The sequence below is a fragment of the Pogoniulus pusillus genome, chromosome 23 (assembly GCF_015220805.1).
Source record: "Pogoniulus pusillus isolate bPogPus1 chromosome 23, bPogPus1.pri, whole genome shotgun sequence".
In the NCBI taxonomy this organism is placed as follows: domain Eukaryota; kingdom Metazoa; phylum Chordata; class Aves; order Piciformes; family Lybiidae; genus Pogoniulus; species Pogoniulus pusillus.
In genome coordinates this window covers 20,607,822-20,625,712 of record NC_087286.1, presented here as the reverse complement: position 1 = coordinate 20,625,712, position 17,891 = coordinate 20,607,822, and the positions used below count along the sequence as shown (strand labels likewise).

General features: G+C 43.0%; 1 protein-coding gene across 13 annotated transcripts in view; it reads right to left on the bottom strand.

Annotated features, from left to right (window-relative positions):
- Positions 1-17,891, bottom strand: part of KMT2C (lysine methyltransferase 2C) — a 193,635-nt gene that overhangs the window by 113,370 nt on the left and 62,374 nt on the right. For all 13 annotated transcript variants that reach the window (XM_064162834.1, XM_064162840.1, XM_064162835.1 and 10 more), the window contains 3 exons: positions 8,209-8,415; positions 5,181-5,320; positions 3,000-3,109 (listed from right to left, as the gene is read on the bottom strand). In XM_064162834.1, coding sequence (XP_064018904.1) covers positions 3,000-3,109; positions 5,181-5,320; positions 8,209-8,415 — 457 coding nt within the window. The remainder of the gene's footprint in view (positions 1-2,999; positions 3,110-5,180; positions 5,321-8,208; positions 8,416-17,891) is intronic.

Genomic DNA, 17,891 nt, shown 5'->3' with positions numbered 1-17,891 from the left:
TGAATGTGTGTGCATGCATTAATATTGAAGAGAGGCAAATCTCTCTCTTGAAAAACAGTCACAAGAACTCATCTATCTAGACACAAATACGTGTAACAAACCGGTCAGATGTCTCTGCCAGGCCTTCAAAACGAGGGAATCAAAAGAAAGAAACGAAGAAGAAAGAAATGCAAAGCAGGGCACTTTGTGAAACATGTGCAGATACTAAGATGTCTACAGTACTGCATTCTAAACCTCCAGCAAACACAGGCCCAGAAGAAAACCAAAATGAATTAACATATGTACTCTGGAATAGGTCAATGAAATATGTCCACACAAGCTTTCTTAATGCAATCACAAGTTCAGTGAAGCCAAAGGACATCTTGAGTGGTAAACAGAGTAATAAGAAACACTGTCACATCCAGTTAAAACAGATTTGCAAACAATAGACAGTCTAAACTAATGAGAAACATGAATGTAGCTTACGAATTAAAGAGAGACTTGAGGTAAGAACAACCTCAAAATGCTCTCCACAAGTTAAAAGACCTACACCAAGGGATTATATTATCAAGTAAAAGTTTGTTACAAGTCAAAAATTATTCTGTACATGAACATAGGTAAAACCATAAACCAAAAAGCATACTTTCCCAGCTAAGGAGAGATGGCAGTGCTGCAGACCACATCATAAGCCCATGTCATGCCAGAGGGACATCCAAAAAGACAGACATCCCCAACCAAGCAAACAACAACAAAACCCAAAGCAAACTTGGTGGCGAGTAGAGGAAACAGCATACAGATTGTTATTGTTTAAGTGACTTTTCTGTATGCCCCAAGCACATATTTGCATCTGCACTGCCAACAGTACTCAGTACACGTAAACAGAAATGGTACTTCCAAAATGCAGGGACATCAGCAAGCCCAACGTTTTACCAAAAGCAAAACATAAGCAGCTGCCAGTGTAAAGCCAGACATGAGATTCATTGCCCTACCTTTGGTTCAAAACTTTCTCAAAGTTCTCATGCAAAGAAAGTTTCTTACTTGAAGCTTTTATGACAAGCAGCACCTTACACTTTTTTGTGCGTTCTTTAGCTTAGTGGTAATTTTTAAAGCAGTGAACAAAAGTGATTACCAGGCACTACAGCCTGGCCACAGTCAAACTCAGAATGGCCTGGGCTGCAAACCAGCTACAGACAAACTCTTTGAGCTTCCCCCACCGTGCTGCTCCATGGTCAGGAACACAGAACTACAGAAGAGTTTGCTCCTTACTTCTTGGAAAAAAAAAACAACTAAAAGCAAAAAAATCCCTGGTGTTTCTGTGGGATAAAGATGTCCCATTTCATCCAGCTATTCCTTTAAAATCAGTCTTGGTGGTTGTGGTTTTACACCCTGGGGTGTCACAAGAAGGATAAAAGAGAATAGCCAAACCAATGCCATTCATTGTTGGCTGCCTGCTGTAGTACAGCAAAGAAGCAGTTTCAGAAAAGCTTGACTAGAAAATATGTAGAATGACATCCAACTCAAATTTCTCTCATCTCTCTTTATTGCACTGAAATGTGCAACAGGGGTACCTAAAAATGGTCTGCAATATTTGAAAAGGTTGGCAGAGAAGCTACAGAGCAGCACATGAAAAGATGTGGCAGGAATGGAAACTGTCACACCAGTGACATGGCATTCTTCAAGAATTCTTAGTTAAATATTTGTCTTATAAACATCTCTACAAAAATTCAAATGCAGTGATGGCACCAAGAGGAGGCATCGGCACCCTGAGGCACAGGGGAGCTGGAAGGTGCCATGCAGAAAGAAACAGACTGCAATAAAGGAAACAGGATGAAATTCAACAGAGAAAACACAAGCTTGAGCACTGCAGAAAGAATTTCTGTCAGAGACCAGAACGTTGTAATGCAAATGACTACAGATGGGACTGAGCTGATCACAAAATGACAACAAACTACCACCATCAGCCAAAAAGGACAACAACTTTTCACAAAGAGTTTTAAAAACAAGGTAATCAATTCTGATGCTATTTTGATTAGTGTTTTCTATACGCAGACAAGCACATAGGAATGTTTTAATATCTGCAAGTTTCCCTAGAACCTAATACTGTCTGTTGCATTCATTCTTAATAGTCTTTCATTCTGAAAGCAGGTATACAGACATTCAATTATTCAAAGCAAAGCATTTATCAATATGAGCACAAGGTGCATGAAAAGCTGCATTATAGGCCTACAGTGAAAAGCAGCTTTTGAGTCCATACAATGAAGAATGGTATCTGCAACTTGTTTCTTTTTGGTTCAATAGAATGCATGAAAAACATAAGGAATCAAATAAAAATAAGCCTAAGTACAACCACGGGGGAAATATCAGAAACTGCACAGATTGGGTGGTAGCATGTCTGATTAAGAGAAAAATAAATGTGAAATTATTAGAACAACCTGTGAGACAAGATCAGAGATAAAGAAAAAAACAGTTACATGTGTAAAACCAACCTGCCCACTTCAAAATGCTGTCAGAATATGACACTGTCCTTTTCAAAGGTACCTATGTTGAAGGCTAAGTATTTATCCATGTGTATCTACCAATAGCTAAAAGTTACAACACAGGCTCTGTGTTTTTTCTACACCAACCTGCTTTTGGAAGCCAGTATGCAAATAATCAACCTTTTTTTAACTATATTTGGGGCACGTAACTTCAGAATATCAACTGGTAACAACTATCTCCTCTACCAAGTAGAGCATTTGCTAATCTCAGCTTTTCTTTGCTCTGTATTTCAGTCAGTCTGGTCCTTCCTACATTCTAGTGACTTCACAGCTAATCAATGATACATTTCATGCAACACCACAAGCATTTTTAAACAAACTGCAACAGCAGATGATAGGAAAACCTGTCCAAAGACACACAGATGTGAGCTCACAGACGTGGTTATCTTTGGCCATTCTCTGTATTGCATTAGCCTGCTATCTTTCTTTTCGACCTCACCTCTTATTTTCTTACTTGCTTAAGCATTCAAGCATTTTACTCACTTCTGTGCTCCCTGAGACAACAGCTTTGTCCACGTTCACCGATAGCTGCTCTTCAGTCTGGCAGACTCCCATTGACCACTCCGCACAGCGGTGATGAGCCCAGCAATGACCTAATGCATAATGAAAGAAAAAGGAGCTTTGGTTCTACAACTCTGTCAAGCACTTCCTGTAAATACTGAACTGAGCTCTAGTAGTAAATACTTGCCAGATTAAATGAATAGTCTCTCTTCCTGCTTTTTCTCTTGCTCCAACATTTAATGCCCTTCTTATCCTACACTGAATGTACTGCAGTTACTACCAGACACTGAATACACTGCAAGTTCCCTTTTTAGGGAACACATCTGCCTCTTGGTATCAGCACATTCTGATTATTTAATTCTGAGATGCATGATCCTGTAGCCATCATAATGAGATGTATAGATAATCACAGTCATATAGGCCATGTTTGTGTGAGACAGACACAGTTACACTTGTTCTTATATTGCACTGTAAATAACATTGATCTCTGCACACACTCTTAGCTTCAGATTCCCAAGGGCTGGATCCAGATCTATACGTTCATGTAGAACATGCTCAGGCAATGCTTTAGAATTACACACAAAACTTTTCAAAGTATGTTCAGAGTATGAACAGAAACACCAGAGAAATGACTGAGGAAATGGTGAGATATAATTAGAAACTTTTATCTTGCTAATAAGTGCAGAATCTGCAGAATTCAACAGGTACCTCTGGAGCATCTCTTAAGGAGAAAGGCTGAGAGGCCTGGAGATGTTTAGTCTGGAGAAGACTGAGAGGCTATCTTACCAATCCTTATCAAAGGACAAGGAGCAAGAGAATGGAGCCAGACTCTTTTCAGTGGTGCTCGGTGACAGGACAGGGGGCAATGGGCACAGTCTGGAACACAAGAAGTTCTATCCAAATGTAAGGAAAAACTTCAGAGGGTGACAAAGCACTGGAACAGGCTGCCCAGAGAAGCTGTGGAGTTGCCTTCTCTGGAGATTCAAAACCCATCTAGACGCCACCCTGTGCAACCTGATCTAAGTGACCTTGCTTTAGCAAATGGGGTGACGATCTCCAGAAGCCCCTTCTAGTCCCCACCACTCTGTGATTCTGTGAAAACAAGTTTCTCATTCAGCTCTGGAAAAAACAACGTGAATGGTTCCAAAGACAGACTTGGGAAGAGTCATCTATGAATAGTAACAACGTCTTAAAGTTTGGTTGATAAATTTCTCAGCCTAACCATACACAAACTATGATACAACTATTCAAAACAAACACTACATTTCTTTTTTGTTTTAATTAGACTTTGAAATGAATTTCCACACTCCTGAAGAAAGGACATCTCTAGTATTGCATAAACACATCTCCAGTTTTGAAGCAACATATGAGCAGATTACTGGCATCAAAGCATTTGGACATAGAAGCTTTCTGAACAAAAATATTAATAACTGACTTAAAAAAAAAAAGGTTTCTTGAAAACCAAAGAGCAGATGTGAAACTAGACAGAGAGGCAAAACTTTCTGAGAAGCAAGTGGCTACAGGCTGCAACACATCCACTGCAGCAACTGGACACAAGAGTAAACAAAGATGTTGGTTGTTTAGCACTGAAGAATGGAAGTGCCACTTCCTGCAGATACTGGAAACATGTAAGTTTATTATGCCTCTCTTGTTCTAGCAATACTGCTCTTTTAAATCTTCCATTAACAGCAGGAGATTAGGTAAAGCTACAGGATTAGGACTTCAACAATTTTATCAAACTGTGTTTCCTTTTCCTACTCTCCCCAGAATAGAATCATCATCACCATAGAAGGGTTTGGGTTGGAAGGGATCTTAAAGAACATCTAGTTCCAACCCCTCTGCCATGGGCAGGGACACCTTCCACTTGATCAGGTTGGTGGCATTGAAGATATCACCACCTGAACATCAGCTCAGCAGTACAGCACAAATACTTCCCCATACAAAGCTGACCACTGCTGTCCAGTACTTGCAGAAGAGACAATACAAAACCACTATGTATTGTTGGCAAAAGACAGGAAAGCATCATCAAACACTTGATAAACAGCAGAGCACCAAAAATCAACAGGTGGCAAACTTCACTTGCTGCCATTGTAGCTACTGTACTAATACTGGATAAAAAATAAACCCACAATAACCACAAAGGAGAACAGTTATGCATCTTACCTGTTGGCTCAAATAAGGCTTGAACATCAATGTCATCTGGTAAGCCAACTAAACTGAGTTCATCCCAGAATTTGACAACCTGATCGTCAGAAGCAGTTTGGGTGCTCACACTTGTACATGATGCTATACTCGATCGAGATCTGCATTGGGAAGCAGAAAAAGAAACTCAGAAATGACCACATTCACTGTTCAGTTAGCTAAATACTTGCACATGAACCAGCACTTGGGAAAAGTCAATACCATTTTTCCAAAGATGATAAAATATAAACTGAGTAAAATCCTTTCTTCTGCATACTTTAGCACAAGAGTCTTCTCAAAAACAAAGTTTTCAGTTTAAGCTGCTCTCCAACAGATCTCTTTTTAAACATGCTGAGTAAAATGCCCCTTTCCCCAGTTTGCTCTCTCTCAATTCTTCAGGACACACATGTTTCTTTCTTTTAATGCATGCATCTTGGACATCTAAAGATGCGCATTAGGCTTACTGATCTCTGTTGCTTCCACATCAGCTGTTTGGAAAGGCAGTGTTGTATTTACTATTAAGGTTCTTTGAACTTGCATTATTCTCTCCCTCAAATGTATGCATTTGCTGTTATTTCTGAGTTTCCAGATCTGAGAGAAAACAAAACCTCCTCTCTTTTATGACTGGTCTCTCACTTAAAACCTCTTAAGAAAGACGCTGAAAAATTACCTACCACAAATAAGCTAAGAGATATAGCAAGCCCTGGAATTTTGATAACTTTGCCTTCCTGGAAATCCTGCACGCTTCACTTCAGCAAATACATTGAGAAACACATAAAAAAAGCTTAGCTTATGGGAAAGAAGCAACCTCACTCTTGCACCACAAAAGAAATCTCAGAAGATTTCAGTTATTACATAATAACATAGAATCATAGAACTATTGAGGTTGGAAGAAACCTTTGAGAACATCAACTCCAACTACTTGCTTAGAGCTCACAATCCCTCCACTACTGACTCACGTCATGACAGAAGCTGAACATAAAAACCCCACCAAATCTGTTAACTCTGAGCATCAGCATTAAGACTCCCCTTCATAAAGCATTACACTAACCCATTCTGTTCAACAAGGGGACACAGCCTCAAGTTGTGCCAGGGGAGGTCTAGGCTGGATGTTAGGAGGAAGTTGTTGGCAGAGAGAGTGATTGGCATTGGAATGGGCTGTCCAGGGAGGTGGTGCAGTCGCTGTGCCTGGAGGTGTTGAAGCCAAGCCTGGCTGGGGCACTTAGTGCCATGGTCTGGTTGATTGGATAGGGCTGGGTGCTAGGTTGGGCTGGATGAGCTTGGAGCTCTCTTCCAACCTACTTGATTCTATGATACGGTAGAATTTCATCCTGAACAGAAACATTTCTCACCCCTTTCCATCCTGACCTTTTATTTTCATGTCACTTACATGCACATATGCACAAAATAAAGTAGCCGTCCAAGAGGATGGGGTTAGCTCCACAAGCTTTAGAAAAGCAGTTTTCCCCTTTGGCATTACACGAGGTGCATTTCTACACCGCGGACACTACTACACAGAGGCACAGCGTGCCCCTGTGCAACACCGGCAAGCACAGAGCACACTCAAGGGCTCCGCAGGCGTTCGAGACGTGCAGTTCAGCAGCGCCAAGCCAACGCTCAGCAGCTAAACCCGCCCCGGCGGCCTGCCGGTCAGACGCGGAGCAGCAGCGGCCCCGCGGGGGGCCCCGCCTCAGGGCGGGCACTGCCACCGCCTGCGGCATTGTTCCCTTCCCGGCCGGGCCCCGCGGCCCGCAGCCAATCCCCAGCCTCCAGCGCGGCGCTCCGCGGCGGGGCCCGCCCCGGCGGCCTCCCGCAGCCCCGCACGGCCACCGCCTGCCGCAGCCGCCACCGAGCCGCTTCCCCCACGGCTGCCCACCGGAGCCACTCAGGTTCACACCGCGCCTAGCCCCGGGGACAGCGCGAACCCGCGGTGACTGGAGCATCTGCCGCAGGGGGAAATGCTGAGGGACCTGGGGCTGGTTAGCCTGGAGAAGAGCAGCCTGGGCAGGGACTAGATCGATGCTAGTCAATAGCTAAAGGGCAAGTGTCGGGAGGATGGAGCCAGACTCTTCTCAGTGGTGTCCAGTGACAGGGCAAGGGGTAATATACACAAACTGGAACACTGCTGGCTCCACGCAAACATAAGGAATAAAATGCCACCCTCCTGTGAATTAGAGGACTGGCACAGGCTGCCCAGAGAGGTTGTGAAGTCTCCTGCATTGGAGGCATTCAAAACCTGCCTGGACATGTTCCTGTGTGATTTAGTCTAGCTGATCCTGCTTGGTCGGGGAAGTCTGACTAGACGATTTTCAGAGATCACTTCCAACCCCTACCAGTCTGTGACTGTGTGACAGAACCCCTGCACCTACAGCATAGCTCATGGTGTGCTAGCAATCTGCCCGCCTATCAGTCACATCAGGAGTTCCATCGCCAGGCAAACCTTCACTGCACAGCTCTGTACACCCCTGCCATTTTTCGGGCACACTGAAAGGTGGACCTAACCTAAAAAAAATCGGGACGTGTCCTTTGATGGCAAAACCTGCCCTTGGGGGAACCTGCCCATTAAACCCCCTGCTGAAGGGTAGGACACACATGCTATCTGCCTGAAGCAATACTGTTGCCACTACAAGAGCTTTCTCTGGAGAGGGCAAAGGGGGAAAAAAGCTTCAACAAGATGGGCAGAGGCTTCCAGTTTTGCTCATCTACAAAATACATGAAGTGTCTGCAGTCCATTAGCATCTGCTCTTGTGCATATTTGTACACAAGCAGCTCTTTGCTTTGCAGCAGCTGTGTCTGTTCCGTGTTCTAGGATCCATTCTCACTGGAGGGGAGAAGCCAAACACTTTGAAAAAGCAGGAGACACCATTGCGACACCTTGGGTCAGGTTTCCCCCCAAAATGAGCTGCACTTTCCCAAATACAAATCACTATTGCAGTGTGTGTAAAGACGGTTCCTTAACTGCACACAAACCAGACACAAACAAAAAGCACTCATGGTAGAACTGCCTTACTTCTTCTGTCCTCTCTGCTTGCGCAGCACTGAGTTTTGCCGTGGAGTTCGCTCACAAGCTCCATCGGTGCTGTCGCTGGCTTCGCTCTTGTTTAAAGGCTGGTTCTTCCATGGGATAACATACCCAGGAGTTGGACTGAATTGTTTTAAGTCTCCTTGTCCTAATGAGCTCCGTTCTCCACAGTAACAAAAGGCGCAGAGTTGTTCGCTGTGAAAGGGAAAACAATTATTTCATTTGGGGGAGGGGAGAAACCAGCAGAGGACACACCATCACCGAGCAACTTTCACGCCAGTTTAACCCTTTATAATTAACCAATAATAGCTCCCAAGTGCTGTCAGGTATCAGAATTCAGCATCCAGAAACACTATTTCAAGTTACCTTAAAAAAAGTACTTTGCTCACAAACCTGCACGTTTAGCAACAACAACTATGCAGCCTCGCGTGTAATATTCAAGTGATCAGTGTAACCTTTTGCAAGAGGGAAGAGTTGGTACGTGTTTGATCGTGTTTGATCAGAAGTTACGACAGGCTGATAATCACTGGGTTACTAGAGATAAGATCCAGGGGAAACGGGGCTTGCAAGCATGAGCAAGGGCAGCAGGGAAAGATAGGATGGAACAGATTCCAAAATAAAGGAGGAGCTCTGTTCTCCTTGGATCTGCCTTCTGGGACGTCCTGGCCATACGTCACAGGATTCTGACCCCATCTACACCGAGAGCCTAGGGAGCTGGGTCGGAGCGGCACCGCTCTGCCCAGCGGGATGGTGCGGACACCTACCCTAGGAAGGTAAGTGCCTGCCAGCCCTGCGATCTACACATCTCAGGAGTTGTGCTGGCCAGCTGGACAAGGTGAGTATAACCTGCTCAATAGCGTTTATCAGCATTCCTTGTCATATTCCTTTCTCTTTATGGTCTGAGCAGTTGAGCTGTAATAAAGCGTTGAAACTGTACCCAGAGTGGGGCACCCGTGTGTGCGTCTGTTCCCTGGTCCCCAAAGAACTCACTGGAACACCTTTTTGTTTGACTATTCTGTATTGCTGAAAGGCCTCAGAAAACAGGGGAAAATTAGAGATGGAAAAACCTAGCACCTCACACCCATTAAAAGTGTCACCATCAGTGAAAAGGCAAAGCTCTGCCTTTCTGATTGGAGAGCACACACCTTTCTGCAGGCATATACATCTTGTATGTAACACAACATGAAAATACTGTACACCCAGAGCTTTGATGAAACAGGAAAAAGAAGATAATGATGGCCAAAAATCATATCAATAGCTATAGTCATACATACCAGGACAGATAACATGCACAATTCCCTTGTTTATATAAAACCAAACAAATCCTGATCTCCTTTATTAAAGGAAAGGACAGCTATGAGTTCTACTTAGAGGAAATTTGTATTTACAGAACTATGACCGCTCCAATATCCCTGCACCAATTGCAGTTATGTTTTAACATGCATAACATAGCAACACTGTTAAAATGACAGCTCTGACAGCACTCCTTGTGTCACATCATATGGAAGCTACTGAAAAATATTTCTATAATAAACATATCCACAAACTTAAAATGTGAACTTCTGCAACTAATGCGGTTTGCATTAAAGGAAGGCCATTTAACACATTTTTTTATGCCTAAATGAGCAATTCTGTTTTCTTCATATTTATGCCCCTAAGACCCCAAAAAGCTGCCTCAGGGAATCAAGTACTCGGATAGCGACTCGGTTTTGCCTGGATCCCCTAAATAGATTTCATTGCATCTCTGAGGTGGCACATTCGGGTTTGAGGCACTTTGTGTTGGGTGGGTGAGTAGAGAGAAGTAAGGTGGAAGGAAAAGAAAGCCTTAAGTCTAAACTCCTGTGTAATATTCACTAAATTCAGGGAGGGTGGGATGAGCAGCCTGTGCTTTACAGCCAGGAAAGGCAAAGGTTGCAACAGGAGAAGGCAGAAGTAGTAAATTCCAGATTGGAACACAAGACCCTGAGAATCCGGCAATGCCCATTGGATTTGGTCTAACACAGTCTGGGGTGGGTCTTTTTGTCCTCATCACAGAGCAATGCTCAGAAGATTATAAAAGAAAGAAAATAAAGGAGTACATAAAATGTCTTTGAGGTGCTCTGCTTCTGCAGTACAGATGCTAGGGAAGGGAGCAGCATGTCACAAGCCCAGAATGAAATAATACTTTTATTATTGTTCTCTTGGTATGATTGCACCTTCCCTAAGGCAGAGAGATCTTTGGGGACGTGCAGGTTGGTGGGCAGGCAAAACAGGTCCCATTCACAGCACTCAAATTAAGGCTCTACCACAGTACTGCCAGGAAATATTCATCTTCCTATGCACAGCCTCAGTCACACATCCCTCACTGACCCTGCCTGAACACAAGCACCAGCATCACCAGCACAACCCACTGAGATGATGGAAAATGTCTGACATCTTCCAGAAACCTTTAGAACAAGGTACCTGAAGATACAAAGATGGGCAGAAAAGACAGATAAATGTAGCATAAGAATGGAGGGGAAGGGGGGGAAAGGAACAGTTCCAGTTAAACAGTAGCACAAACGTCTATTTTAAGGTTGTTTGTCAATGGGTTGGAGCAACAAAAAATATTTGTGTATCAGTGAGCATAACCACTTGGCTACCAGTGAAAACAGACCTGGCCTTGCAGGCAGAGTTTGTAGGATGGGAAAGCAAAGCTATTTATGCTAGCTGAGACTAGAGAGACTTGTGAGGAGACTTAAGAGATTTAAACAGGCAGCAGCACGGTATATAAATTACACCAGTTACAAACACAAGATTAGCCACAGTGGAGTAAATAATTATTCATACATCCTGTTAGGACAGACTATCACTGCTCATTAAAAGACTCAAGGATAATTATGACTAAATAAACAAAGCTCCTTAAAGTGAAGTCACAGCAAACATGCAATATTGTTAAGGTTTATTAAAGAGAAATACAAACCTGTAATTTAAACCAACTAAATAACAACAAGAAAACCCCAAACAAATTACCTTTAAAAGCAGTATTATTTGAAAGATGGCATACAGGGGTAAAGCAGATATTTCTGGAGCCCATAAGGCAGCTCCAGTATCACAACTTCCAGCAGTAGCTTTCTGCAGGCAGAGTGAAGTGAAACAACAGGAGCAGCGAGTTTCTCAGCTACTCTGCAGCGTGGTGTGGACAGCTGTGAAGCTGTCAAGAATCATATGGTTTGTGCTAGTGCTCCTGCTCCAGCAAAGCTGGGGACAGCAGCTGAAGCAAGCGCCCGAGTGCTTGTCGCACGGTGGGAGCTAGGGGAACGGTTCGGTAAAGCTTCCTGAACACAGGGATGCAGAAGTTGAGGACAGGAGCAGCAGAATCCCAGGCCACTCCCAAGAGACTGTGGGGCTGAGATAAAGGGGAGGGATTATGAAAGAGGAAAAGACAGATTTCGCACTTCCAAGCAGGGAAAGCAGAGAGGTTCAAATGTATCCAGCGAGCAAATACCTAGAAAAGAACCCAGCGGCAGCATACGCCCTGCCTAGCATCTGGGTGCTAGAACCACCCTCCACAGAAAGCCACGGTGCTCTGCTTCCCACACGGCTCTCTGCTGATCTGGCATGCAGTATGAAGTGGCCACTTCCCTCACGTTAGCCTTTTAGGTTGAAGTGCTCAGTAAATATTTTAAGTTATGTCTGTATGGGCAGAAGGTAGATTTTTTTAGTGCTATCATCTGAAGATTGCAAAAAGTACTTACAAATCTACTTTCCATATGTCAATATGCAATTAGAGGATCTAAATCTGTGATGCAAGAAGAGCTCTCATATTGAAGATAACAAAATTGAGATACTGTCAGCTCTGAAGATCAAATCCTAGCTCTGTTATCATAATTAGCATATTTTCAGAACAGGCTAATTCGAAATGGGGTAACAAGCCAGAGATGATGTGTCACCTATCTTTTTATATGTTACTAAGGAGAAAGAGAAAGCTCTCCACTGTTCCATTTAAGATCTATCTATGATGCTCCAACCCGAAAGACAATTTCACCATTATTAATGATTTCATTCTTATCAACCTAATTGCCAGAAAAAAATGCTACCTTTCCATACAGGTTTAAAATTCCATATGCTTATTAGCAGTAGGTGCTTATGTACCCCATCTCACCCCACTCATTCATTTGTCTCTATGCACACAAATCTTAACACACAACACAGAGCAAAAAAAAACATGTCTGGAACAAACCAGACATGCAGCTGGGTCTGGGGCATGCAGTAAGAAGCAATGAGGCTAATAATGTCTGAAGGTTATGTCTGTGTCCCACCAAGCCATCCAGGGTCAGATCTTGTTCAAAAGATGCCCTTTCTAGCAAGAAATATACAGATCTCAGAATTCTGCCACAGAGGTTTTCTTCTACAAGCTCTTACTTCATTGAGTTTGTCTGGCCAATGCCTCTTCCTCAGGCAGAGTTTACTCAACCTCTTGACAAGAATCTAAGATGCTACAATCCTTCCCAGTCCACATCCCGACAAAGGAAAACAAAATGCCCTCCAGTCAGTTAATCCTGGAGCAAGGCAGAAGAGCAGTAACTATTTCCTCTACTTGACCGATGCCATAGAGCCATTGGGACTCACCCTAACACAGCCTTTCCCACCAAAAGGAGCTCATTTCAACACAGGCAGTATTGGGCAACTAGTTGCACAATAATAAATTATAACCAGAGGAGAAACATTTTCTGGTTTGCTTGCAAATACCCAGAGAACTGAGGTAAAATTGGCAGCCCCAAACACCTTTTCTTTAAGACCAACTGTCAAGATTACCAACACTTAAAGCACACCAAAGTGCTTCTGTAGTTACACTCCCAAGAGTAAGCAGAAGCCCCTCTTGGATCCTTCCGAGACAGGAACAACACTGGGGTACCCTGTGTCAGCCCAGGCTCCTTGATAACAACAAGCAGATGTGCAGACTGACTTATGTAATCATGTTTTGTTATGCACTGTCCCATATCTCACAGACCTACACTTGTGTCCACGTGAGCACTCTGCTCTGCAGCTGGTGGAAACCTTCACACTGGTGAATCTGTGTGACCCTCAACAGCACCAGATGTGACCTCTGACTTTGCTATTTGTCACACCTGGGTAGAAGGCACAGCAGTCTGCAATGATAAGGGGCACTGCTATCCACCTGCAATCTGTGCATACCACTAGGGGAATAAATAACTAACCCTTCTTCATCTCCAAGGGAATAACTTCCTCCTGTGTCTCTAGCACCCTGGTACAGCTGAATGCCAAGGAAGACAGCAAGTGGCCCATGTTAAGTATGTCTATTGGTGAGATGCTTGAACTGGAGCACCTGCTTAGACATGGCAGGAGCCATTTCTAAGTATGGTTTCTGTAGCTAGACCATCTTACTTAAAAAATTAATTCAAAGAGCAAAGGTCTGTACAACTTAAAGACCTGCTCATGAATGTCATTGAACATGGGTGTCCAGTCTCACCAGGCCCAAGTGCTGCATGCTAACATCCAACACATTATGGTCACAATGTCAACTGCTCAGCCTAAGAAAAGGACTAAGGCTGCCTGTGAAACCTTTCTTTGGCCCCACTGTGCAATATGCCTTCTGTGCTCCAGGAAAGATGCAGACCATCTGGTGAGAACTCAAAACAGTGAGAAGAATCAGAGCTCCAGAAAACATCAGCTACAAAGAAAGAATGACCAAATTAGGGACTTTTGATATGAAGTAAAGCATGCTAGGAAATAAGCCCAGAGCCTTTCACACAAATCTATCCTTCATTAGCCCTGACAGATGATGGGATAAACCCTGAATGAGTAGAGTAAGAGTTCTATGTGAAGGAAGTGTTTTCAGCAGTAGAACTGAAGAAGAGATTTGTTTAGGGAAGATCTGGAGGCTTCATTATTGGAAGAGTAGCCTATGTAAGCTTCCAATGGGAAAGACAGCTGTAGGTATCCTCCTTGGAAAAGGAGGTGAACTTAGATGACTTCCAAAGGTCATGTCCATCTTGCCCTATGAATCTGAGGTAGAGCTGCTTTAACAACAACCCATCATCAAATTCGCCTGGAGATCATTTCCTTAGTCAATGCATGAACAGACAGGATGGACAGCCAATAAATACTGAACTGTTTTCTCATTTTACAGTGTGTGCTCTTAGTCATTACCTGCTGACAACATGAAAATTGTGCTCTGCAAACCAAATCAGTAATTTCACTCTGGGCTAGACTGGCCATTGATACACTGCTGAAATATTACTTCACTACTTCTAACTAATTTATTTTTACAACACAAAGGAAAGTTATCTCTACTTCTGCAGGTGACTTCAAAGGAAGATACTGTAAATGCTTACACAGATTTAGATCTGAAAGTGTAATGGAACTCTGCAGTGATTTCAAGTGCCCTGTTGCATGCATAAGGCCCATTTCCCTGCAGAAAGGATTCCTGTAGAAAAGCACCCACATGCACCTAAAACAGGTGCATGAAAAGAAACAATCCTTGCAAAATTAACACTGCTATTTCCTACCATATGTGCTTGACTCTGCAACCTTGAAGTATTTAATGTTAAAAATAAATCTGACTCCTTCCTGCCTAAAGATCTACCTTCTCCTTTCACCACTGCAGTGTTATACTGTCCAGATTATCTCAGCTCTCTGCCACTCCAGAACTTCTTTTTCCATTGAGTGTTGCTAGTTTTATAGCGTGCTTTCTTTGAAGACTAAATATATAGAGAAAGAAGTTCACTGCTACTTTTTCACCATTTTCTTTGTTCAGAAAAATCAGCAGATGTTCACCAACCCCTTCTTTTTGATGGAATAAAGCACTCCAGCCCTCCGTCTCCAGATTCCAGACTTGATCTTAGCTGCAGCAACAAAATAAGGGAGAACAGAGCAATTGGCCCGGAATGAAAATGACATGCTTTGTCCAATTACAAGTGAAGCAGGAAGGCAGGAAGGTGTGCTGCCAGGGGTTTTGGGTACTTTCAGTGACAGTCTCACAAGAGCAGATATTTAGCAGACCAAAGCACTAAAAAATCAAAAAAGGAGTGTGAAAATCTCAGCTTCTCCTTATTTATTTTAAGACAGCATGGTTATGGCAAAAGGTCTGCAAATGTGCAATTAATGAAATTTGCAGTCTCTGGAAGTAGATGGAAAGCAAAATGAATCAAAAGGTGTTTTGTTCTTCTATGGAATTGTGTTTCTAGGCCATTCTCGTTAGCTTTTAATGCTTGGAGCTGACAATGTGGGAAGCAGAGGAGGAAGGTAGAAGTGGGCTCTGCTGCAAGTCGCAGCCGGGTTCTGGCTGCTTGCCTGCCTCATGGGCTGCACTTCCCCTGCTCTCTGCAGGCAGCACAAACCAAGGGAGCAGATTCCTTTCGAAGAAGCTGGATTCCACTCAGCCAGAAGTCCCAGGCTGACAGAAGCTTCTCGCAAGCTTATAAAAAGAAAAAGGGAGGAAGCAAAGGAAAAGGCTCCAAACCCCATGGTGTTCATGATATATAAGAGCTGGCAGCGTTGCTCCTGCCACTGCCAGGCCTGATAGTTTATCTTTGCTTGACGTTACCTCCCCTCCCCACACGTGGTCAGTAACTCATTCCTTCTGAGCAGACACACATACATCCCTCACCCTTTTCAGCTTTCCTACCCCAAGGTGGCTTAGATACTGTTTACTTTAATGGTGTTTATCACACCATTTTTTGAGCACTATAACATGAACAAAATCTGTTTAAATTCCCTACCTCAATCCCACCTGCAGTCAGTAGTTCTCTTGGATTCCCATATCCCCACCTCAGAAAGGTTCCAACATTGACCAACTTATCTCTTGCCTTCCACAGATTCACAGATTGCACTGGGTTGGAAGGGCCCCACAAAGGTCATCTTGCCCCACTCCCTTGCAGTAAGCAGGGACACCTCCAACTAGATCAGGCTTTCTCTAGAATGTTCTTTATTTAGCTCCAATCTCAGGGAGTATCCAGAAAAAAATACCACCCCAGCCAAGCACTGGCTAACCTCTCAGCCACTGGAATACCCTGATATTTCTATCATATACTATGTTGAAATCACCTGTTTGCAGTAGCAAATAATTGAATTATTTCATGTAAAATACTTCCTTTTATGCACCACATCCTGTGCTTCTCTTAATCTTCACTATCAAAGACAGAAACACAGAACTGTCTTATACTCAACATGATGCAAAAGTAGCTCCACCTACATCTGCATCTCCTTCTGCTTCTTTTTTGTGTTCTAGGCAAGTTCTGTGCTGTTACAGTACCATAATGCTCCTGTGTCTCAGATGCCTGAAGTACTTCCTGAATGTTTCACTGGATTAACTTACAGAAAAGAGATGAAGTTGATTATTATGAATGGTTTGGAAATCAGCTTCAAAACTACTTCCCCAAGTTACAGGTTTAAATTCTCTATGGATTCACACCTTATCCTAAATCCTGATACATGTTAGCCCGCAGTTACATGACTGACTGTCATCAGCATGTCTGATCTCACACGTTGCATTTTCTCTTACGAGTGGAGTCAAGGCGCTCAGGATGGAGTCCTCTTACCTCTGCACAGCACAGTGACAGTGTCAGCACACCATAGGCAATGACACAGGTGATTGATCAAGAAGTCACAGATCAGAAGAGGCTTTCTTCTGCTAGGTTTCAAGACACAGTGCCAAAAAAACCTCTAATATCTACATTCTTATGAGGTTGTCAATGACTTCTGCACCTAACACTAAATTTTCATCTCAGTCTGGAATCAAAATTACCTGAAGTCAAAGAAACCTATGACTTCCAATTTTCCAATTAATTCATTAACTCCAAAATATCAGAGTCTGATCATTGACAAATTAATTAAAAATTAATAGTACTTAGGGGTTTTATGCTTTGATCAGCCTGAGCAATGGGCCTATCACAGATCAGACAAAATTGAAAGGCTAAGTCAACATTTCAGGTTGGAAAGAAGAGTAAGCTGAGGGCAAACAAGGGCTGCTTCAGAAGCATGCAGAAGCTTTTTCAGGAGGCTTGATCAGCTTTGAAAAAACAAAAACACTGTGATCAACTAGTCCTAATGACAGCAAGAAAGTAACCTTGGGAAGAACAGAGAAGGGGGTTAGAGAGTGCTAAAACTTCTGCACATCATCCCAAATCAGGGTCAAATTCAAATAGAGACCTAAACCAGCTGTTCAGTTCAAGTTGCTTTACATTTTGACTGCAATTTAATACCAGCTTTGGAAAATTCTGTTTAGAACAAACATTTCTGTGTATCTCATCCAGGTATACACACCAGATCTATTTAACCAAAAGTCTCTGTAAGAGAATGTGTTTCTTGGAACCTAGGAAGATTGTGAGCATGTAAAACATGAACATTATGTATGCAGCAAGTAGATGAAGTAATTTTCTGTGCATGGAAAATATGCTCTGTGTTGGATTAGGAGGAAAGGAAAAGGATGACGACAATTCTCACCAAGTCTGTCAAAATATAATTACACCTGCAACTGCTAACTGGTAGCTGCAATCTCTGCAGCAACTACTGGGCTAAAAGCTGTTACCAGGGCTTCAACAGAGAAGCTCTGCTCAAATTCTGTGACACTGTTTCAACAGTGTGTGCTGCTTTCCCTCAAATAGTGTAATTAATACTTTAACTGCTTTTCAGGTAATTTACACTGCTGAAATGTTTCTCAATAGCCAAACCAAACAAACAGCAACCAA